Source organism: Centrocercus urophasianus, unplaced genomic scaffold (genome assembly GCF_019232065.1).
Source record: "Centrocercus urophasianus isolate 14NV4802_14NV808 unplaced genomic scaffold, USGS_Curo_1.0 seq_13, whole genome shotgun sequence".
NCBI classification, from domain to species: domain Eukaryota; kingdom Metazoa; phylum Chordata; class Aves; order Galliformes; family Phasianidae; genus Centrocercus; species Centrocercus urophasianus.
This window is the reverse complement of record NW_024884475.1, coordinates 20,880,749-20,905,110: the sequence shown is the minus strand read 5'-3', so window position 1 is coordinate 20,905,110 and position 24,362 is coordinate 20,880,749. Positions and strand designations below refer to the sequence as shown.

The following is a 24,362-nucleotide window of genomic DNA, read 5'->3' as shown; positions in this document are numbered from 1 at the left end:
AGAAATACAACTGATGAAACTGACAATTCATCACGTTTGTTTTTTGTTCCAGTGCTTCAGTTTTGAAGTATTTCCCAAAGTTTTTTTCAAGTATATTCGGTCTAGTATTCGTTACAGCTCTGCTTGCAACATTATTGATTTTGGCAAGTTGTTCAATTTTCTAATTTTATTTCTTTCAAATAGCTTTAATTCTTCAACTGTAACATAATGAAAAGGTTTCCAATTTTATGTTTTCTGTCAGATTGCCTCATGTCATCATGAAACAAAATGTGATTGTGAAAATTCATTAGGGCTGTTTGGGGCACTTTAACCCAATTTACTTGTCGCTCTAATTGCTCCCCCTCAGCTTAAGCACTATGACTTGCTAAAGTAATAAAAAAAAGGGCAACGACAAAATATCATATTAAAAATTTAAGTGCATATATTTGGCAAATACATGAAAAATTAAAGATAAATTTCACAATATGTGAAATATGATATTGCTTTTGTGTGGCATTCTGCTATTTTCCTAATCAGTTATTCACTGGACATAACTTGATTACAGTGTATACTTCTGGAGAAAATTCTGTACCTTCAACTTATGAATTTTTTTCAATTGCATTAAATAAAAGAATTACAAAAGTGGTTACAGACTTTACACTTAAACATCAATTGATTAAAAGCTCAAAAAAAAAAAATTTCCTTCAAGGTAAACTGGTTTCTTACACTGTATTATGCTTCTGGAAGCAGGATGTTGCAAAGTCAAGGTCACAAGCAAGAAAATACTGCCACTGTATATGCAATAAACAATATGAAAATATTAATACCACAGAACCTGCTTGTGCATCTTACCAGCCATCAATAAGATTCCGGATTAGAGGCAATACACAACATGATTTGTATGTATCACTGAATCAATTAATTTCAGTTTCCATTGTGTTAATGAATTCTACTTAGCATTCACATTTCGTAAAAAAAAAAAAAAAAAAATCCCTTATTTAATAGAGATAATTCCCACTAAAACTGAAAATCCAAGACAAAATACTTAGACTTTGCGCATTAAATATTACTAAATCAAGGGACAGCAAGGAAGACTAGCACAAGAAGAAATCAGATAGTTTACATGCCTGCTATCAGATAACAACTACAGTGCCACACATGACACTAACAAAAGGAATAATTTCCTAGGGTAGGAAAACTATCATTAAAAACTATTAAAAAAAACAAACAAACAAACAAACTTGTCTTCCTCTACAATACGTGTAAATGTCCAACGAGGAGAAAAAGTAATGACCAGGAAGAACAAGAAGTACCCAAAGATGGATTACCAAGAGTTAACAGAAGAAAACAAATGATTCTAAATGATTTACTCAAATCCATTTCCTTAATATCAAGGACAACTGCTAGCTACATGAAGGAAATACAGTTATTCAAAATATGCTTCAATATGCTTCATATGCTTATGTTCAAATTCCATAAAGAAGATAGTTAAAAGGACACATTCTAGTGACAAATATATCCTCAATAATCATCTTTTTGGGCAATGGAAACAATTTTTATCATAGAAGCTCCATGCCCTGTTGTGTCAGATCTCAGGTTAGGATCAGAACATGCTGCAGTTCACAACAAAGTATCATGACTATACAGCATGTTAAGTCCTTATATGCAGCTCTAAGAATCCAAAACACTAAAGAATCTTGTGGTGCTTCTGTGATTTGCCACCATCTCTATACAGATGCTGTAGGTGTGCCCACTATAACTATGGTATAAACTAGGGAGGAATTGAACAATTTACTTGTGGAGCAAGCAGAGGCAGTCTAATGTAAGCCAGGAGTTTACTGAGATCTTTCCTTCTCTGTTCCAAATCATGTCGAACCCATGTAAGTAGTGCATTCAATATAGTTTCTTCATTAGGAATATTCATGTCATCACTTGCTAAAAGCTTTGCAATTTCAGTGGCTGGCAGCAATAGAAATTCCTGGTTTCTAATTACTTCCATGAAATTTTCCTGAAAGAGAAAAAAAAAAAGTATTTTTAATATAGCTGCCAGCATCATGTGAAGGCAGTTGCAGGTTTTTTGTTTTTTTGGTTTTTTTTTAAATGAATTTCTACTATCCTTTCCCACTTGTCCCTCCTTCACACCATCTCTCAGTTGTGCCAGTGAACACTACTAGAGAACTGACCTGGAAGGAAAAAATATGTCCTGAGTTATTTTGACTAATAATTACTTCCATTAGACTTTTATGGTCCCTCTTATACAGTACATTAAAAAAAAAAAGTACGATTTGTTTCTGTTGATTATGAAGATACTTTGTCAAGCAAAGAGCACACCATACTATAAGCAGCTACTGGGCACATCTGTAATATATTTCATTACTGGCAGATTAAAGTATGGCATTTTGTTTTCAGAGGAAGTAATTTCACTGTTGATTTTCATTGGGGCATCTGAAGTTTATTACTTCGTACATTTTATATTGCTGATCGAACAGACTGGCAGGAGCAAAACATACAAAGAATCCAAAATACTGTACACCCTTTCATTTATTAAGATTCAATTTTATAACTTTTTTCTATCATTTCCAGCAACAAAGCCTTACTTTGGGGAACGAAAATTACAATATGTAGCATTTCTCACATTGATATCCCATTACTTCAGAACACAGGGACAGGCAGAATATTCCATACAGATTCTCGTAAGCTTAGGCAAAAATAGCAGAAAAGTATGTATATAGAAACATAATCAGCACCACGCACTTACAGTGAGAAACCTGAATCTTATTTTTTATTTGTAAATGTAAGAGAAAGGGTAAGATTATATTGAACTTGCTTCCCACACACCTTTACAAGGCAACAAAGGAAAGAAAAGTTGAAGCAGACTATAAACAGGCTCTTACACATTAATAGCTCAAAACCTGACTACCTCACACTCCAAACTGAGAGTAGCTTCACAACAATAAAATGGTATTATCATCAATTTAGTAAATGTAGTGTTGATTGCTAGATAGCTAAATAACTGCATAATGATTTTGCTCTTATATTCCATATATCTCCAAAACCCATGGAGGATAACATGCACTGGATCCACAGTTGTGGAAGTCTAACTTCCCCCCATAACAAAAGTAGTTCTCTTTAGTATCTTCTTCAATGACTTAGAAAGAAATGCACACTAACAAAAAAAAACCTTTGAATTAAGACATACACACACAAAAAACATCTTCAGAGCTAGAAAAACAACAGGGAGAAACTTGAAAACACAAGCAGGACCAGCACCGCAAAACAGATATGAATTTAGCAGAAAACGTCATGAAAAACATACAGTACAGTTTGGCATCTTTGCAGCTGATATTAGGAGGAGACCTTGAAGTGTTATCTGTGCATGTAGCAAGCGACTGTGTATTCCTAGACAGAATTTAGAAAAAAATTTTACACTCACTATCTGAAAAGCTTTCTGACTAGAGTGATCCAACCAGCTACATAAAAGTAGCAATTCCACGTGAAAATTGTAATGGATTACAAGGGAGACAGAACTGTCTTTTCCTCTTTAAGTACTTACTACAAAATTAAAGAAAATGAGCAAACATAAGAACTATAAACAGCGAAAGGACCACACAAATACTCAGCAACACTACACATGCAGTTTGTTTATTTTACTCAGCTTGGGAGTAAGTTACAGTTGAAAATTATTTCCAGAGATTAAACATGCAGTCCACAGAAATTCAGATTCTACTGAGTTCATTTCTTTCACTGCTGGTTTTCAGTTGATTCTGTCCTGGAGTGTATGCAACGCAAGCTGGAGCAGTGCTTTTAGTTTTGGTAACAGACAGGCACCGAGCACTGACACAGAAAAGTCAATACTTACTACCTTAAATTTTCCACCTGCCTACCTGGATCACAGGAAGAAGGGAAAAGCACCTGTATGGAAAGTTTTGTTTGTCTCTGAAGGCAACAACAAGCTGATCTTGTCTAAGACAATAACAAGTCTTCTCTGGAAAGCTTTTTTCCAGCTGGATTTAATCACTTCAACAGCTGTTAAGCATAAAAAGCATGATTTTCCTTCTTGTTGCTTGCAGACAACCACGTTCTGATGGGAACAAATTCAACTTCCTCTTGCTCCCATTCTAATTTTGGAGTAGAGATTCCTTTTGGACAGAATATCAAAGTATTCACAGCCACAATCTTTGGCCTATGTATGGGTTTTGTGTTTTTTATAATCAAAATCTGACAGTTCCTCTTCCTCTACAGAGAGAGATTCTGAAGACAAAAAGGAGGAGTCAGTGTATCTCCTAGCATTCTTAACCTCTTCATTAGCCTTTGCTTTCCTTCTTCTTATGGGAACTCTCTGTGGAAGAACAGGATATTTCAGAGAACAAATGCCCTGCAGTTTCAGTTGGAAACTTTATCAGACAAGCCGCCTGAGTTTTACATGCTAAGTAACGCAGGGACACAGCAGCGTTGTTCATTCAGATCACAACCTTAAATTCACCCTTAAGCAGCTGCAGAATGAATAATACTTACATTCTTAACTGGAGGTCTGCCTAGGTCTTGGTTCAGAGCAAAAAATACTAGGAGCACATGAAAAAGGTCATGATACTTATTTTCGAGTTTAATCCAGTTAAATGGTTAGGCTCCCCCTGCTCTCCATCAGAAGGATAAAAAAAAAAAAAAAATCTCAGAGTGCATCAAAACACCCCCAAGCTGAGAAGAACTGTACACAGATGTCCAACAGGAAGCTCTAGCCACAGAGATCTGTTTACACTCTGAACCTGGACACAGCTGAAAAGCAAGAATTGCTTGATTCATAAGATCTGAAGGAGAGTGTAGTTGATGGCTGTTTTAGTGAATTACAACTATATATGCAAAAATACAAAATCCTTGTTTTAGGCATTAATGAAAATGAAGGGTCTGGCCTCTTGAGGACAAAAAGAAGTGTGGCTATTTCTCTTCATATCTGGAAGATTTCTGATGAAATTCAAGGTGACTCACCATGTTCTGATGTGTGGAAAGGTGAACAACAAAAATTACGAAGACACCTACAGGTGGACTAACTAAAGCACTATCAGATTTAATGTTTTAAATGTCTTTTTTTTTTTTCTTTTTTTTTTTTTTTTTTAAGTTCTAATTAATGAAGTACAAATTAGACTACTAGAAGATACTGCCAATTACCTAAGAACAGCTCTGCTCACCACAGATACTTCGAGTTTTGAAAATAACACTGGCAACTTTTTTCTCAACTGAAATTAACTTCTCTTTGGTTTACCATCTTCCCTTATAAAAGAGAAGCTAGTGTAGGCTCCAGGTACACTATCAACTATTTCAGACAAACATGACAAAATGCTGTTTCTTCAGACGTGAAGACTGCTGAAATTGATCAGTAGGCATTATGCTAGAGGGCAGGAAAAGTGCACAGAAGGCACTCTATGTAAAAAGTCATTATAAATTAAGTGAATAGAGACATTACTGTCTAGGTTAGTAAAATTCCTAGATTTGTAATTACATGGCCCCAAAACTATAGCAAAACAAGAAACTCTTTGTACAAAAGATACCTTGATCTAAATACATCTCATGATCATGTCAACTGTATTTTTAAATCCCTGACACATTAAAAAAAAAAAAAAATCAAAAAAAGAACAGAGCTGCTCTTCAAAGACTGCTGCATCCACAACTGATCGCTTCGGTTTATTTCATGTTTCACTTAATGCATCCTGAGGATTTTTCAAGCTTCACTTAGTTTGCAATGTCAAAAAATTGACCTGTTTTGACGATAACCTTGAATTTTTTTCTCTTCTGAATCAACCGCTTAACTGCCATCAGAGTAAGCAATAAAGCAAAGCTACACTGATACCCTACCGTTAAGGTGTGTATACCTTCAATATGAAGAGCTGTGGCATTCAAATCCACTTTATTCATTTATATTTTTAATCACACTGTACTGTGCAATTAAAGCCATGCCATAAAATCATGCTAGTATTTTCCAGTGACACTAATGAGCGTTATTTAGACAGAGCAGGTCAATTAACAAAAGCGCAGGCCTTTTGGGATAACTCACTGGTTGGTCCTTCAATTTAACCAATGCTAATTTTGTTTGAATTTCTGATCTTCATATAAACTTATATTTTAATGAATCTGTTAACATGCTAATCAAAATAACTGCATCTCTTAAAAACTGTTAAAACTGAGAAGTTGCTTTAGTTGATGAAAAAAGTATATGGCAATCTACTTTTATGTTCAAAGGAAAACTCATAGAAAATAGCATATATAAATTAAAATACAACTATTTCTTAAAATTGTTACTTCCTACTTCACATACTTTGAAAGACAGACAGCTACACGAAAATGCTCAAAGTATCTACTGCTCAGCATAATCCCTAATTGATTGCATCCGTTTCACCAAACAGAATTTACAGGTACTACTGGTGTATATAACTGTTGTGATCCAACAATTAATGGAAAGAGTATCAAGTGGCCAGCACTTAATACTGCTGAGTATTTCCTCCTTTCAAACAGCTTTTAAACAAATGAAATTACTTGGAGATTTATTTTAATTGATGATTCAATTGGACTATGTATTTCTATGCAGTTTCCATAGCAACATTCATTTCGAACCATAGAAGCTGCTTCTCTATTACTCATTATTACAAAAATTCAATTTCACATCTCCATTGGAACTAAACAACATTAAAAAATGCCTAGGGAAGAATCCAGCTAGCACAACTCATTAGTTTTAAAGATGTTTTTCTTTTTTTTTAAATCCACCTGATTTAAATTTCATCCACACCAAAGCCTAAAAAGCCAGTTTTGCCAAATAAAGTCCCAAAGGCAAAGAACTATATTTCTGTGATATGAACAAAAGGCTATTAAAATAATGGCTTCGAGAAAGTCCATAGCCTTTTTCCCCCACAAAAATCATGAACTGCCAATCAAAACAGTAAGACTATAATCACCTATGCTGATCTAACGCTTGTCCCTATTCCTATCTTTGTCAGCCAGCTGATAAAAGCTGTAAGGGACATGGAAATAACACAAGGTTACTCTGAAAAAAAAGCAAACAGGTCAAAAGAGGTTCTTCTTTGGCTTTTTTTTTTTTTTTTTTTTTAAATCACTGTCTCTCTCTGCATTAATTTTAATACTTAAAAGCACAAAGCACATTTATCTTTACTGTTTCATCTGACTGTCTATCTAATGGCAGTCTTCTCAATTTTGTTTGAGCATTATGAAGGTCAAAAACACAAATATATAAGCTACAATCTGCACACTGATGACCTACTTTGGTAAATTTCAACATGTAAGTAATTTTAAATAGATCTACTCATTGAGCAAAAATTGCGTAATTGGAAGAAAGACAGCTACTTTAAGCTGTTACACATACTAAATCTAGTTACTTTAAGTCAAGAAAAAAATGATACAAAACAATAGCACTTCTTAAAACTGCAAAAAAAAAAAACAAAAAAAAACAACACCCAAAACAATAAACCAAACCAAACACAAACAGCAGGCAAGAAGAAAGCCATGAGTTTCTAATAGTAACAAGACAAAAATTTACACCTCCTGCATCTAAGCATAGTGATAATGTAATTCTAAGTCATACAACCTTGTTATGTTACTTATTTCCCACATCTCTTATACAGTGTCTTTGTGCCCTCATTCAGGTCCCAGAGCTTACATAGGTAAAATTTCATCAAGAGAGGAAAATACCTCACAAACATCTGCAAGTAACATATGAACTGACTTGACTCAAAGGTAAGTATCCTGCTTCCTGCTGCTGTTAACATTACTGAAATATGCTTGTGAGTAAAAAAAGAACATCATACATTAAAACAGAAGGATGGCTATTAAAAAGACGAAATTTCATTTTGTTAGCAGGTCAGTTTTTTTTCCTAAATCAGCTGTGAAAATATCACTGACAAATTTATTTTTACTTAGCCACATATTGTATAGCCTGAGATCAAATTGTTTGATGCCATGCTGCTATTCCATTGCAAGGAAGTATAGTGCAGAATCTTTTTCTGTGAATATCCACATTCATACCCCAGGTGTAACTTAGGACCTGAATACACCTGCTCATTATGACACTTTTCTATTAATTCATCTGTTATTTTGGGCCAGACAACAGCAGCTTGCCAACTGTTAAGTTTGTTGTTTTTAGCCTGACAGAAATAAAAACTAGACATTGAAAGATTTTATTGAATGCACGTCACACAATCCCAATATCATTACAAGGAAGCATTATGCCTGCCTCCTTTCTTCCAATTCTAAGCCAGTAATTTTGCAGCTATTTTGTCATTTCTCATCATGGTAACATATGTGCATTCTTGTTTGGAAAATGATCAAGGCTTTTCTGGGGGAAAAACATTAGTATTTACTCAGACAAACATTCTGTATTTTCTTTACTAAAATCAGTGGATGATGCTTAAAATAATAACGTACCATAGTGTAATTGTGAGCCACCTTGTGCAAGTCAGTGCAACCCTGTGCATCAGCAAAAGATCGGATTCCAAGGCAATTGGATGGGTGAAGCTGCTTCATGAGGAATTTGCAGCATGCTTCTACAACCTGAGATAGCTGAAGAAGGCAAGCTGTAGACAACAGGCACTCAATGTTATCTTCTTTTAATTCAAGGCGACCTATCAATATTAAAAAACAGACGATGTAATTTTGCTTTTGTGATTTGTTAAACTCCCCAAAACTCAGACACAAGAGAATTATTTACAGATTACGTGACAGAACATAAGGCTTGGAAAATATCCCCTTTGGCAGTAGGTAACAAGCCTTTCAAAATTAATATCTATAATGATGCAAGGAAAGGGAATTCCTTTTTCATCAGTCAAGATACATTTGAAGTATTAAGTTGTTTTGTAAACCATCAGAATGTAGTGTTATCAGAAAAACTACATCTGACCATGTTGTCTCAGGTAACAGCAATGATCAATTTTTTAAATATAAGTAAGAAACAGTGTGAATTCCTAAGCGCATTTCAAATCTAGTAATGGAATACAATGCTCACAGGAGGCCAATTCATTGGACAAAATTCCCATTTTCACTCTAATTACCTGTATATGCATATTGAACCAGAGCCCACAATGCATTTGGCTCCACACCTTCCATCTTGATTTCCTCCTGTCTTGCTTCCCTTACATCATTAGTAAACATTGCTGCAAAGTAGTCTGAAACGGAGGAGAGAACCAGTCTGTGCACATAGTGCAGGAGAAAATGAGAGAGACAAAGAGAAGAAAAAATGCTTAGTCAATCTGATGTTTGTTAATTTATGATTCATTATTTTGTCCTTTAGAGAAACAGTGCAGTGAGAAAAACATTTTTAAATTGATAAACGGCTCCACACTCCAGTTCCCCTCTATGAATAATGAAGCACTGTTACTGAATCTACATTTGCTGTTGAAGCAAACGAATTACTCTTTCAAAGCTCAGTGACTTTTAATAGTCAACATGGACACAACCCACAAAGCCACATAAATTGGAAGGTGAATGTAAATAAACATGATTGACACAAAAAAGTTGAGCTCCATTTATACTGTATCAGTTACTTTTTCTAAATGTGAAAGAACAACTTGCTAGTCCTTTTTCAAAGTGCTTTAAAACTTTTACTCTTGGTGCACACATACATTCATCTGCTACTACTGCTGACAGAACTATGCACAATCACCACAGAGATAGTGCAGACAACAAAACCCCAGAAGGGGAAGAATATGCTGCACAGAAGAAACTAATTAACATAGTAATGTTGTTTGTGGATACGTATGGAGCTTTTTTATTTTTAACAATTCTGAGTATTTAAAAATACAAAGTAGGTAAACATGGTACTGCTTATCACACATTTGTTTGAACTACTGTCGTATATATTCCACATTTTTTCAACGCCACTCCACATAACGTATAAGAACGAAGATGATAGCTTGGGTTGGAAGGAACCTCAAAGATCATCTAGTTCCAACCCCCTGCTTGTGGGACAGGGTTGCTAAACACTAAATCAGGCATATCTGCATACGTTCAATGAATCCCATACTTCAGAAAATGTTACTTTATTCTGTGGAGTCTTTATATTGGCTTGTTAAGATGAAGGAGATCAGAAACCTTAAAAGAGTAAAATTCACTGAAAAGGTAAGCAACAGTGCTTAGGAATGGATCTCAAAGGTATCAACAGAAAGGATCTGCAGGTGCATACGTGAAGTCATAAATTACAAAAGATCTGCTCTTAATTAAATGCAAAATGAACTGCAAAGAACTGTCTTTTGGTTAATTAACTGCAAAGTAATAAACTGTTTACTGTTCTCAAATACTTTTTTCCTGCACATCTTTTGACTGATGACCATTCGGACAGAATTACGGTCCGGTAATGTTTTGGTTTTTTTTTTAATTGCTAACTGAATAGAGTTGTGGAGGAATGCTTGTGAAAAAGGAATAACACTATTTTAAAATCTTGTATGTTTAAAATAAAGTTTCAGTTCCCATTCAAAGCAATAATAGAACAATAATGAGATTTTAACTCTTTTTTTTTTTTTTTTTTTTTTTTAAGATAAAAAACAAACAGCTGAAAGTATTCAATCTCTATACTGACCTGAATTTGTGTGGAATACAGCTTGAAAAAGAAAGGACTCTGCCATGGGAAACAGAACCTAACACCTAATATTGACACAGACCTCTTTCTGTTTTTCCTAACAGCGCAACTATTTCAGTTTGCTGCACCATTATTCAGTAAACAGCTGGACTGTACATATCTTAGCAACATCTGCTGAATGCCAAATACCACCTACCAGCTGTGGTATCAGCAAGGTCCCTGCGATTTCCAGTCTTGAAGTCCTCCAAAAGAAATTACTAAAAATGTAAGATGCAATTCATTACCTATTTTTGCTAACTTCCGTTACGAATCATGAGAAGGTAGATAGGCTTCACGGTGTTTTCCTGAGAGTGACTTGCATATGCCAAAACAGCATGTGCAGCCTGAGAGTAGATTAATACAGATAATATGCAAATGCATGTATTATACTGGTAATAATTTTGTTTTGATTTTAGACAACAAGCACCCATACAATTCTCTAAACGCAACTATTCTCAAAGAAACACATCAAGTGACACTGAGATAGAGTAAGAAAAACCGAGACAGACTTCCAGTTAACTGGCCTTTTCTTGTCCCCTGACCCTTCTGTCACTTGTCAATAAAAATCAATTACTGGATATCCAGTGACATGATCCAAAAATCATGTCACTGGACATCCACTTTCAATTGATTTCTTCGTCTCACTGCTGGTAACTGATTTTTCTATCAAATTTTTTTTTTTGATGGTCTGAAAACAAACTGCATTCCTACACACATGTATTGAAAGAGTCCACAGAAGAATTTCCCCATGTAGATTTTGATATTTTTGCTAAAAAAGCTCTGATAACTAAGCAACAAGCATGTTGTTTCAAAAAAGAACCTAAGCAATGATGCTAAAAATGCCATTTAACCCCCAATCTCCCTGTTAGTCTATACCATCATTTACAGATGATTCTCTATAACTGATTAATTATGAATTTTAAAATATTTGAATTGCATCAAGAGTACACTGGAAACTATGCATGCTACAAAATACTGCCTTTCCTCAGTTTACAAAATTAAATTATGCTTTTTGTATTCTGAGTTTATAGTGCTTTTTTCCCCGTACATGTAATATTTCTCTCAAAACCAGCCTACAGAATGCCTACAAATACCTGAAATTAGCACATAGTGACGTTACAGAAGTCTCTAACAGTACCACATGTCAGAAAGAAACAACTGTAATGCAGTTGGCATTGTATTGCTGTTTATGAAGAACATATTTCACTTTTATTTTCCTCATCCAATTACCAGCAACTGTCAAATTCTACACAGATAAAACTGCAGAATTTGGTTACTGAATTATACCTAGAAAATTGTCTTCTTTACTGCACATAGGAATGCAGAATCACAGAATATCTCAAGTTGGAAAAGAACCACAGAGATCATTCAGTCCAACTTACGAATCTCTCATGTAGAGAAAAAAATACAGATGAATAAAAAAATTCATCCAGGGAAATCTAAGTTTTCAAAATTCTTTTGCCACTTTCACACTGAAGTGATGGTTGCAATAAATTTAGCAAAATTTTTCTATTCAATCCCAGTTGGTAGCAACAAATACCTAACACAAAAGAACTACTTTTGTATGTACTTTGATTTTTCAGACACACACTGTGTTAAAGTTTTGTAAGCATGCAGGTACAACAATGAAATAATTACAAAGTAAAAAGATACAGTGTGTGAAACAAAGGAAGTATTAAGTTATAGGAAAAGAAGTACGCAGGTAAATAACCATGAAAGTAAAAATAAGTTTCGAAACTAAGATCTGTACTCTTCCAGACAAGTTGCTTAACTATGGAAGTGCACGAGCTTTCATTTGTCTTCTGTCCCGTGCCTTTTATACTTTCATCCATCAGTATCCCTCAACATGAAAAAATAAGTCTCTCCAGAGATTTTCAGATTGCTAACATGTTGCAGGCTTTAAATCCTCTCTGGACAGGAATTTACTGAGGCATCCCATTTCTTAAGCAAATGTCCTGAACACCAAGCTGTAACAAACTAAACCAAACTTTTTTCTATGGGCCTACAATTAGCTGAGCATAATAAACAGGAATGCATATTAGCATCCAATATGAAAAACAAGATTCCATTTCTCACATTTAATAGAGCCCAGCAAAATTTCTTTATGAAGGTGCAGGCTAAGGGAGCAGAAATATAACGCATTTATTTTTCCCTTGTTGAGAACTGTCCCCCTTTCTAACTAGGAAGAATTAAAGAATTTTGACTTACTGAAGAATTTCTTAGCTATAATTTCAGCACAGACTGAGAAGATAAACAGTTAAAAGAATAGAGAACACCATGTTCAGGAAGACCATATGCTACTCTTAGTTGTAGTAGACTCAGAGCCTTAATTCTTTAAATAGATTCAAATGAAAAATCTTCAGAATTTTACAGTAATTTATTACTTGTGCTCTTTACTATTGTCAAATACCAAATTCACTGCTCTTTTCTCTAACTACTTTATACACTCAGAACATTCAAATATAAACAAAAGTAGAAACCGACGATTAAGAAAAAATGTAAAAGATTTTAAAAATAGCAAGTTGTAAAGAGATAATTTGCAAACTCCATGTATGAGAGAAGGATTATAACAGTGGAAAAACATTCTTACCAGTGTTCAAATTAAAAAGCACTGTCCAGTGCAAAGGAACTTTCTATTTTCTACCATGCCTTCTACTGTCAAGCCTATAATCTAACATCTATTTAATAAATATTTTCTTACAAATTAACTCATAAGATAAAATAATCAATAGAATAATAAAGTACACTGAGTGCTCCTATCTGTAGACAACAATGCTAAATAAGTCTGAATTTGGACAGGTTGATGCAGGCAGTAAAAAAGTCCTACACTTTTTTTTTTTTTCCCTTACAACACAGGCTACCACAAGTACGTCAAGTCAATCTTACTGAAGTTTTGCAAAAATACGAGCCAACTTCAACATTTCCATGTTTATCCTTTGTGCAATAGGAAAGTTCAATTTTTCAGTGAGGTGCTTTGAATATACTGAGATGAGGACCGCAAGTCATTCTTATATTTGTCAGGAAAAACAAAACAGTAAGAGAAATAACTTACTGTTGAAAAGACAAAGCTTCTTTGTAGGTTGCTCCAATGCTATATGGTGAACTAAGGATAAGCATAAGGCTTCCACCTCCTGCTAAAAGCACAATTTGCACTTCTTTGTCCTTAACTTTTACATATATTTAAAACGAAACATTCCAACTACAGCAAGAAGCTTTGCCTCCTAAGAGAACAATGCAAATAACAGGCGGGAGCATGCACTCACTGCTACAGAAATAGATGCAGTAGCAGAAATTGGGAGAGCAAAGTCAGTTCTATAAATAAATGAAAAACAGGTAAAATATGTTGTATTTTAATATAAAAAATGTTTTATTTCTGTTCATCTTGCAACGAATTATTCCAGTCCATACAAGACATTAGCAGCTGTTCTCTGCACCATCTCCACGCTTTTTAACCATTAAATAAACACAACCCCCAGAACTGTATGCTGCAAACATGCTACCATGCCACATAAGGAAGTAAGATTATGTCAGTATTAATCACTATTTTTCCTATTTACAGCAATTTAAAGCAAGCAGTCAAAAGCTCTTTGACTTCTAAATTACTTCAGTGGGTGCAAACCCAGAATCAGAGAATGGCCCAGGTTGGAAGGGACCTCAGGGATTATGAAGCTCCTCTCCCCTGCCACATGCAGGGCCACCAACCTCCACATTTAATACCACACCAGCCTGCCCAGGGCCCCATCCAACCTGGCCTTGAACACCTCCAGGGACGGGGCATCCACAACCTCTCTGGGCAGCCTGTTCCAGCACCTCACCACTCTCTCTGTAAAGAGCTTCCCCCTGACATCCAACCTAAATCTCCCCTCCCTCAACTTGAAACCATTTCCCCTTGTCCTGCTGTTATCAACCATTTCAAAGAGTTGATTCCTCTCCTGTTTGTGGGCTCCCTTTAGGTACTGAAAGGCTGCAATGAGGTCACCCCACAGCCTTCTTTCCTCTAGGCTGAACAAGCCCAGCTCCCCCAGCCTGTCTTCGTAGGGGAGGTGCTCCAATCCCCTGATCATCTTTGTGGCTTTTCTCTGGACCCTCTCCAACAGCTCTCTGTCTTTCTTGTACTGGGGGCTCCAGACCTGGACACAGTACTCCAGATGGGGCCTCACTATAGCACTAAGCACTCCCTGTTTCCATCTGATTTACTCTTTCCATAGGAATGATGAAATTTCGTGATGAATCTGAATATGACATGGACTGATTGTATGCATCTCTGTAGCCATAAGGAAAATAAAATCAGCTTCTTCAACTGCACTGCTCTCACCCTCTGAAAAAACTGTTATCATCCACAGAAGTGTTTACAAAGGAATTGGGATCAGGGATTGGGTAAAGACCAGGACCACCTGTTTGTTGTATTAATTGCAGTAAGGTGCGCTTTTATCTTGTGAAAAATGAAGTTTCACAAAATGAAGGCTCACTCAGAAAGCAATATTAACAAATTATGGTGTAACTATCTGCCTGTTCCCCAGAAAAAATACCAAACCCAAACCAGCAACATCTCATCATCCTTCTATTAACTACTGCTTTATTAACCTGAGGCTTCACTGTGATGGGAGAAACCAGCAATGGAAAATAAGAATGCTTTAGGCTACTATTTCTGTTGTAGAAATAACTTTATGAAGCCACAGCTTAATTATACTTAAGTACCTATTTAAACTATTAAAACTGTGAATCAAATACTCTAATATGCTTCTGTTATTAATACTTTTGTTTAATAATCTTAAGTATTTTCCTGTCATGGCAAAACAGATATGGTAACTTTTGATCTAATTTAGCCTTTTAACACTTACCTGTCTACTATCAAAAGACTCTTAATAATATGGTACCCAAAAAACTGTGTGGACAGACTGTCCTTATTACTAGCAATCTAATAACTTAATTGGAAGTACAAGGAAAAAAATTAGTCTAACAAAACTTGCTTACTCCATTCTGTTGTACAAAAGCCACTACTGATTTTAATAGCATGAAGGTGCATTTGAGACTTATTTTGCTATGCAAACATCCAACTATATGCTTCAAGACAAAAAGCAGAATGTGAAAACATCGTGGTCATTTTTGACGCTGCATCACATATAACAGAAATTATGTTTTAGTTCCCAAATACACGTTACAAAGCTAAAGCATGTTTAAAGTATTCCAAATTGTTTAGAATGTTCTAAACAACACAAACTTTGAAGACACATTCGTAAGTTAATATAAAGTTACTTCACCATAAGCTTACCTGTGAGCTGGAATCCTACGATCACCAGCAACTAACACCACATCACATAGCTGTTTGTGTCTAAGATAATTCTCCATCTTTTTAAAACTTTGTTCAGCATGATTGAGAGCCTGGAAAAATTCATCTGATGTACAGGGCTCCATAGTTTGACAAGATGATATAGTATGACTGCTGTTGGAGGTTCTGCTGAAGACAGTAACAGAAAACTTAGTTCACATAATATTAAGTTATAACAATCTCTAAACAGATGACAAAATGAAAATCGCATATTCCCTTCCAATTTAATTTGTTTATTTTCATTCTTTCTTCCTCTGAACATTATTTAAGCTCTTGCATAAACAGAAACTATGATTCATTGTATTCTTCAACTAAGGGATACACAGACATCAGTCCAATAATCATATCTATAGCACTGTAGACACTGTGGAAAACAGGCATCCAACAAGTCCCCACAAAGTGAAAAAGGGATGCAAGAATGCAATAAGGAATCACACTTTTTGCCATTCCAATACACACTTAGCTGAAGATGGCTACAACAAAACTTGGCATATAAGGAACTACAAAAGCTTTATGGATGCAAGGGAAAAATATAAATCAAGAAACACACCACTATACCACCATCATCTTACTTCATAAAGCCTTAAGTATTTGAAATGAGATCTAACAGAGTAGAAGCCTGTATGGGGGAAAAGCAAGAACGGATGGAGAGAACAACTGTCCTTGTAAATACACATAGCTGTTGTCAAGAAAACAGTAAGGTAAAAAGAATGCATAGACCTAGGATATAAAGGAGCTGGATCGTAATTAAAGATACGGAGGGAAGCACACTTTTTCTTGATCACAATTCTCTCACTTTTCACTATGCAGTTAACTTAAAAGAATACTCTAGATCTACTGTAGTATTTGGAAACGTATGGATTGACACGATCTCATCCTGCTTATCTAAATTCTCAGGAGAAAAATGTTCCTAAAGCTTTTTCCTGTGTGTCTGTGCCCACGCCTGGGCATGTACTCACATGGCTAAGTAGGCCAAGTATTCTGACACTTAATTGAAACCCAAATCTAGCAATGGATCAGAAATGAGACACCTGCCCACCTACTTCCCTCTAAGAACTTAAATATCTTAAGTGCTCTCAAGTAGTGGCTAGGCATCTATTTAAGCTGTAACAAGTTCTTCTCATCCCTTGTGAGTCACTCGTTCTGCTCCACTGCTGGACCTCTGACACGCTGGAACAAGTGTTCTCTGTGGCCACGTGGGAAACAGAATCAAGGAACTCATATCTGAAAAACAGATGAGGGTTGGAAGAAACTACTCTGTGCCACATCAGTTCCCTTATCTGACTCACCATGTAACCATAAAAACCATTATGTTATCAGAACTGGGTAGCATTCTCACAGGTGAAGGAGCATGTACACAGAGAAAGCAGCTTTTTTTTTTTTTGTTGAACTTCATTTTAAACCAGATTCCTCAGCTTACACCATTAACAGTTATCCAAAAGAAAACTAAATTTTGCATGGTATCGGGGATCTGATCTACATTACAACCTCACAAAGAGTTGTGCAGATACACCCAGAGAGGCAACAAACTAGGATGGAGAAGGAAAAAATTTCATCAGGCAACACTCGCCTGGAGGAAACCCTGACCAGAGCCACCACCAGTCCTCAGAACACACACGTGCACTCTGTGCAACACTCACCAGCAGTCACCACATTCATTCAGCATGGAAAAGAAACTGGCAGCAGAGCCTGTTTTCCACAGACCCAAAACAAAGCAATTAGGACACGACAAAGTTCAGTCACACTCAGTTCAGTCTCCCTACTTGAACAAATTCAACACTGTATCCATTCTCTCTTGTAGCCAGTACCTTAAAAACCATTTTCCTCAGGGAAATAAAAAGGAAAGGGAAAGAAACATTAAGCTTCAGTGATCCACAAAGAGAACATGAAAGAGGTAGCTGAAGTGCTTACGCAAAAGGGAAGCTATAGCTTCAAGGTCTATTTATGCCTATTACACAGTGACTATGAAAAATTTAAATCCTTCCTAACCCTTTCTTCAAACACTCTTACAAATTTGTTTCCCTATTCAGTTCAGCCTCAGCAATGACAGAATGGGAGAATGCACAAGCAAGGCAAGAACAGAGGAAGGGAAGAACCTGCTTTCCTCATCCCAGGAGCAGTACCAAAATCACTCAGGATTCTTGGTGGATGTCGTTTCCTCCCAGCAAGAAAACTCCATATTGAACGCTGATTTGTGATCTGCATAATCGGGGCAAGCATCCAGCCATGTGATCCTGCACCTCCAAGCATCACAGGTAGTTCTGCTCCCTTTGAATATGATTCATTCAGATTTATTTCTAAGTATAGCCCAAACTTTCCTTCCTGAAGGCTAGAGGGACTTCTGCACACCTCACACTTACTAACAGGATAATTATAGGAAAGACTGAGGCTGCCTGCACATAAAATAGCTACACACACCAAAAAACCCTTTCTATGTAGTCCTTTAAGATAGCATTTTTACCAAATTCAGTAGAAATATTTTTGTTATGAGTATCTTAGAATGTTAGTCTGTAAGGTTTTCTTTTGGCAACCTTCAACTTCAATCCCACTTTTTTGGTCTCTTTTCTTTATGTCAAAAAGATCCTATCTAGCACTGGCCAATTAATAATTTTATTAATTATTTAATTATAATTATCATAAAAATGTAAGTTACTCTAAAGGCAAGGTCTTTCCTAAGAGCTACACATTTCATTATCCTAGTGACAGACATAAAAATTAATGTACCAAAGATGCGAGCTTTCTTTGACTTCTCTGTTTAATATTTATGTCTGGATATATCTTAGAATCAAAACTATGCAAAGCTACACTAGAAAAACATTCTTTTTAAAAGGATTTTATTTATTGCAGTAGGATATTTGGAATGAGGTGCTTTGCCCATTAAAACAGCTCATTACAGAGCAGTGAAGCAATTAACTTTGTTGGTTTCAAAAGTAACAACATAGATGGTGACAACCAAAGAGCTAAATTCGCATCTCCCCTTCTGCTATTGTTTGAGGTTTCATGCTCATAGCTTAAACAAAGCCACAACAGAGTTTTCAATGCAAAAGCAAAATAAAACAAAAATTAGAACACATACCAGCCTTCTTTCCTCCCACATTTAGTGTAAATCTTTCTACAAGAGTTGTGGGTTTTCTTTTTTTTATTATTATTATTATTTTTTTTTTTATGGAGGAGAAGCAGTCTGCTTCTAGTACAAGGATTTGCATCTATCTTTTAATTAGTTTTAAGTATCAAAATTCACTTCAAAGCAGGAGTTACAACAGCTATTTCATAGCAATCACACACCTTTGTTATAACCTATAAAAATAATTAAGTAAGATACTTGACTGTAACAATGTTTGCAAAAATCTTTTTTTCAAGCATGTTATTTCATGGTCTGTGTTCTGAATTATTTTTCAAAATATGTCTTTTAGGTTAGATCCTCCATATTTGTCATTTTGGAACAGAGGTAAAAGAAAGAAATAAAAAAGGAATTTTAAAATCTTTTTCTGAAAAATGTGCAATATTACCTTTTAAACCATTACATTTAAGTAAACAGAAAATCAACAAGCCAATATGGATATCTCAAAGTGAAAAGATAGTTAAAACAAAGTAAATATCATGAGATTTCAAAGAGAATAATAGGAAAAAACATTAATATTAGTCAATTCCTTAAGTCATTAGAAAACACAGAGAGCATCTCTAAGACAAATTAGGATACATATTAAGACTTTTCTTTTGTAACTTCAAATAAAACTGAATTTTGTAACTTCGATACTGCTTTTAGATTGCTTTAAAATGATTTTAAAGTGACACTGCATATGGAGACCAGAACGTAACCTACCAAAGTAATACTATGCCAGTTTCCACCATTTCAGATGTCGATATATATTTTCTTCTTCAAAGTTATTAAGACAAGAATCTCAGCTGCAACCGAGAACTCTAGTGTTGGATAGGCTTGAGGTAGAACTTCTAATGTACTAACTCCAGCACTGTTTACACAGAATCCAAACGCAGACTACTCTGGGTGCATCTGCATCACTCTCTGCATCTAGACCTTGTCTTAGAGATCGCAGGCATCTTACTGAACTGTTCAGTGTTAGAGCTCAAATGACAATTTCTGACATAGTGCTTGTATTTAGTGCTCAAATGTGAATGTGTTTGTATCTGAACTTGTTTCCATGCTTATATATCTACAGTAACACAATTCCAACATTTTAATGCATGCCATGGTGAAATGAACCACATGACACATTGTGTAGTAGGTGCACTTGAGGTATTGTGTTACCTGCGGTGCCTCCAAGGCCTGAGGACTGCTTTCAAGGCACCCACAAAAACTAAGGAAAAACAGAGCTACTGTTCATAGGCTTTAATTTGCAATACAAGGATCTGTACACCCACTGGAAAACTTCAAGAAGTTACAAATCTGAAATAATGATCAACACCTCAGGAAGGTTAACCAACAGCTACAACAGAGGAAATATGGGACGTGAAAAACAGTGAAGTAAAAGAATGCATACCTGACTCATTAAACTAGCGTTTGAGACAGTGATGACAAGAGAGTGATATATAGCCAACCAGCTCCGATCCCTTGAACTGGATGTTTCCATCTCAAACAGCTGTGGCAGCCTTTGTCAGAAATTCAGAACCAAACGTGGGATTTGCTTATCCCTTATGCCACCAAGCTCTGTAACTTGTAAGAAAAGAATCCTACACTGTCTTCTCGAAATAAATCCCATAATGATCCAAAGCTCTTAGAATGACTGAGACCCGATCAAAATGCTTTTCAACCTGTGCCATATGACATAGCAAAGAAGAAAAATACACAAACCAGTGACTTCACTTGTGTCACTTCATACATTTAGGGCTTGCACAAGAAGTTGGAGAGGACTGAAGAAGCAAGCTAACTCCCAAAGCTTCTTCACAAAGTTGGTTGTTTTTTAAAAAGGATTTTTTCATACACACGATTTGTTTCTAATGGAGGAAACGGGGTTTTCACATGGGAAAAAGCCCTCAGAAAACTACAAAAATGAGGCCAGTAGATAAGAAGTTGTATTTCTGATAACAAAAAGACAACCACTTTCTCAAGTTCTTAATGTTAGAAAGATAATCCAGTCGTTGGGTGGACTTATGTAAGTTAAACATTCTTAGTAAAATACAAGGTACAGTTTAAGTACAATCTACTCTTAAAAACAAAACTATAGACAATGATATAAGCAAGTCCTTATATTACCATTAATCACCATTACCTTAAAATATTACCATTACCTTATTAAACTGTATGCCAACAATGAACTGAAAAATTACCTTAAATATTTAAAATGTGTAATTAAAACACCAGCAAGAATTTCAAAACAACAAAGGAACTACAGGCAACTCCAGATGCTATTTGTGACTAAATGAATAATTAAAAGATACTTCAAATTTACTAAGTTCAAATCCTACATATATTAAAGTCTACTAGTCCATCTGCAAAGAAAAAATAGAACAGTAATATATTGATCTCTCCCACTCCTTCAACATGTATCTGCAGCTCATCAGCTCTACAAAGTAACAAATTAGTTTCGTCGTGTAAATTCTTCTCCTATAATGAAAAACAAATCTGCAATAATCTCAAACTAGATATTAATCTATTTGAACAGCCTGTTTTTTTCTATATTGACTACCTTGCTACAGTGAGAATATCTTACTTGGGGTAATGCTGTACCAAAAATTTACATCACAGACGTGATATAGTGATGCTACATCTATATTATATATACTACCTAGCGATGTTGCTATTAAAAAAAATCATACCTGAATCACTTAAAATAAGAATTCTTTAGAGGTGTGTTATTTATAGCTACCCGGTTGTTGCAGCACGATAAGACTGCCTGTTACAAAGAATCAGTATGCAGAACTTCCTTTCACTATACCAGTACTTTTGTAGGTCAGTGACAAAAACAAATACACTCCTAAGCATTTTTACTTCCCCCTCCTTTCCACCGGTCTTTAAAGGTTATATAAACCACAAACAGTTGGCGTTAATATTCTAGACTGTTTTACCCTTGCACTAAATGAATTCTTCTCCTAGAGAATGCAAAACAGTAAAACTGCTCTAACTACAAGGATCTGCCCCTAATATGCTTTATGAAGCAGAGTACCCTTTTAAACCAACATACTTTCAAAAAGCCTTATGATTGCAAATTATCTGAAAAATCCAGCAAGTAAATACTCTAAATTTCCCACGAAATGGAAAGCTAACCATTATTGTGCTACAGACAGCACAAAAGAGAAAAAATACTATCAGCAAAGAATGCACTAACAGATAAAAGAAATAAACTAATGTTTAACAAGATATTAACTTGTCTAGTTTTCCACCAACTGTGAACACCTTTCACTTAAGAACAATTTTTTACAGTTTCATCTTCAGATGAACTACATACATGAGAAAAAGACTGGATGTTGTGTTGAGGGACATGGTTTAGTAGGAGCTATTGGGAATAGGTGAACGGTTGGACTGGGTGATCTTTTAGGTCTTTTCCAACCTTGGTGATTCTATGATTCTATGAAAGAACACTGAAATATTTTTATAGATACAGAAAACTGGGTTTTTTTCTCTTTTAAACTGGGTACAGTTTAAGACACTCCCACAGACAACTGCAATCATTTTAAAGCAGCCATTTGGTATTCGCTTACAGCATAACCTGACTAACATACAATAGACTATTTTTTCTTCAAGTTGTATATGCACAAGCAAAAAGGATGTTTTTGTCTTACAGTCTATTTTTATTATTATTTTTTTTAAAGTGCCATCTCGCCATCTCCCTTATCCATAGAAATACATGGAAACAACAGATAAGAGTCAAAAGCAGCTTAAATGTCCCCAGATTCCTCCAAACTGGCAGGAGACTGATTCTCACCATACTCAGACAATTAGCATCACTTCAAAATAATGTTAAAAGCATCCGGTAACATCATCTTATGGTGGTCACTACCTTGTTCATGTCAGCATGTGTTGGGTATAACACTGAAAACACAAATGCATGCACTTGGTCAAGCTTTATTTACTCACACTGAGTAAATAGCATTGCCTTTTAAAAAGGTCATAGCAAATACACCAAAGCCTGGTTATAAAACATTTTCTGTTGCTGATACACAGTGACTGCTAGGTTTCTGAAGCATTTCAATCTAGGATAAAGGCTAGCTTTTACATGCATGCTATCTGTATACATGAAACAAAAACACATTTCCCACAATAGTAAAGTAACAACCTGCACGAACTGCTGTCCGATTCATTTTCTTCTTCGCTTGCTCTATCATCTGTCTCTTGTCTGCCAAGCCAACGTGCACCTCCACAATCTTCTGCAGAGAATTCAAATGCGGGGATTTCTGAGGTGGATGCCATTGGCCAAGGAGGCAAGTTCTGGAAATCCTGTTGGCTGGACCTCCTGTAGCCAACTGCTGTTAAAGCCAGGTCACTTGAATCTAAAAACTTTGTGCCACCAGTCGTTACATTTTGCCCTCTGCTCCAGAAGTCTCCCTGGTGGCTCTCGACTGCAGAATTAGGGGCTGACGCCTGATGACCAAACCACCTCCATCTGATTTTTAAAATCTGCTTCACGTCAAAGTCTTTACGAGAACCAGACATCCTCAGTGAAAGCCAGCGATCGTCTAGGCAACAGAGTAAGAAGCAGCACGCATAAAAGAAGATTTGTGCACCCAACCAAGACAAGAGGAACACATGCTCTGCCCGGCTGTGGCAGCAGCGGTTGTACAGGGGAAGGAGGGGGGAAAGGACCACGCTCACACAAAAGCGCTTCTTTAACGGCACGTCATTTGAATATAAACAAAAGGCAACGGGAGATGAAAAATCCCGAGGTAAAGAGAGAAGGTAAAACAATCACCTCCATCAGGAAAAACGCCTGCCAGTCTGCCCTAAAAGCTCCAAGGCTGCGTCTGTTGCTCTCTGACCATTAGCTTTCAGAAGCACCAAACAGTATTCATTAAAGCCCTTTCGAGAGATGAATACCACCCCCTTTTCTTAAACCACAAATGACAGAGAAGTAATTCCTGTACCGCATCTCAGAATCTCTTCTCATTCCGTTAACTCTTGCTGCTACCGAGGGGGAAACAAAAACTGCACAAAGCAAACAAAATTCTTGCACTGCTGAAGAACAAATTTACAGAAAGGACTAAAACTCATCCAAACATAACCGATCGTACTGAGGAAAAACTGAACTGTACATAATATTTTTCCCTTTGCAGGACATGTGGTAACTTAAACTAAAAAATAAAACAACAAAAAGCAGTACGGGAAGAGCCTGCAAGGCTTGAGGAACTGGTACAGGGTAATAGAGCCTTTCATCCTGCTGTGCCTTGTTTCAAATTTAGGTCTGCAGTAAACAAAAATTTGTAACATTCTACATCTGAAATGAGCTAATGGTTTCCATTCACTACATATCACGAAAAGCAAAAGCAACAAAG

The 24,362-nt window shown here is 35.9% G+C and overlaps 1 protein-coding gene across 7 annotated transcripts in view; it reads right to left on the bottom strand.

The window, feature by feature from the left end:
• The window catches only part of KLHL5 (kelch like family member 5), a 49,534-nt gene that overhangs the window by 10,973 nt on the left and 14,199 nt on the right, over nt 1–24,362 (bottom strand). For 3 of the 7 annotated variants that reach the window (XM_042812246.1, XM_042812248.1, XM_042812249.1), the window contains 4 exons: nt 15,861–16,046; nt 9,027–9,163; nt 8,404–8,600; nt 1,775–1,987 (listed from right to left, as the gene is read on the bottom strand). In XM_042812246.1, coding sequence (XP_042668180.1) covers nt 1,775–1,987; nt 8,404–8,600; nt 9,027–9,163; nt 15,861–16,003 — 690 coding nt within the window. In that variant the 5' untranslated portion in view covers nt 16,004–16,046. Of the gene's footprint in view, nt 1–1,774; nt 1,988–8,403; nt 8,601–9,026; nt 9,164–15,860; nt 16,047–23,149; nt 23,542–24,362 lie in introns of those variants that run through there. The other 4 variants (XM_042812245.1, XM_042812247.1, XM_042812250.1 and 1 more) reach the window with 2 other exon arrangements.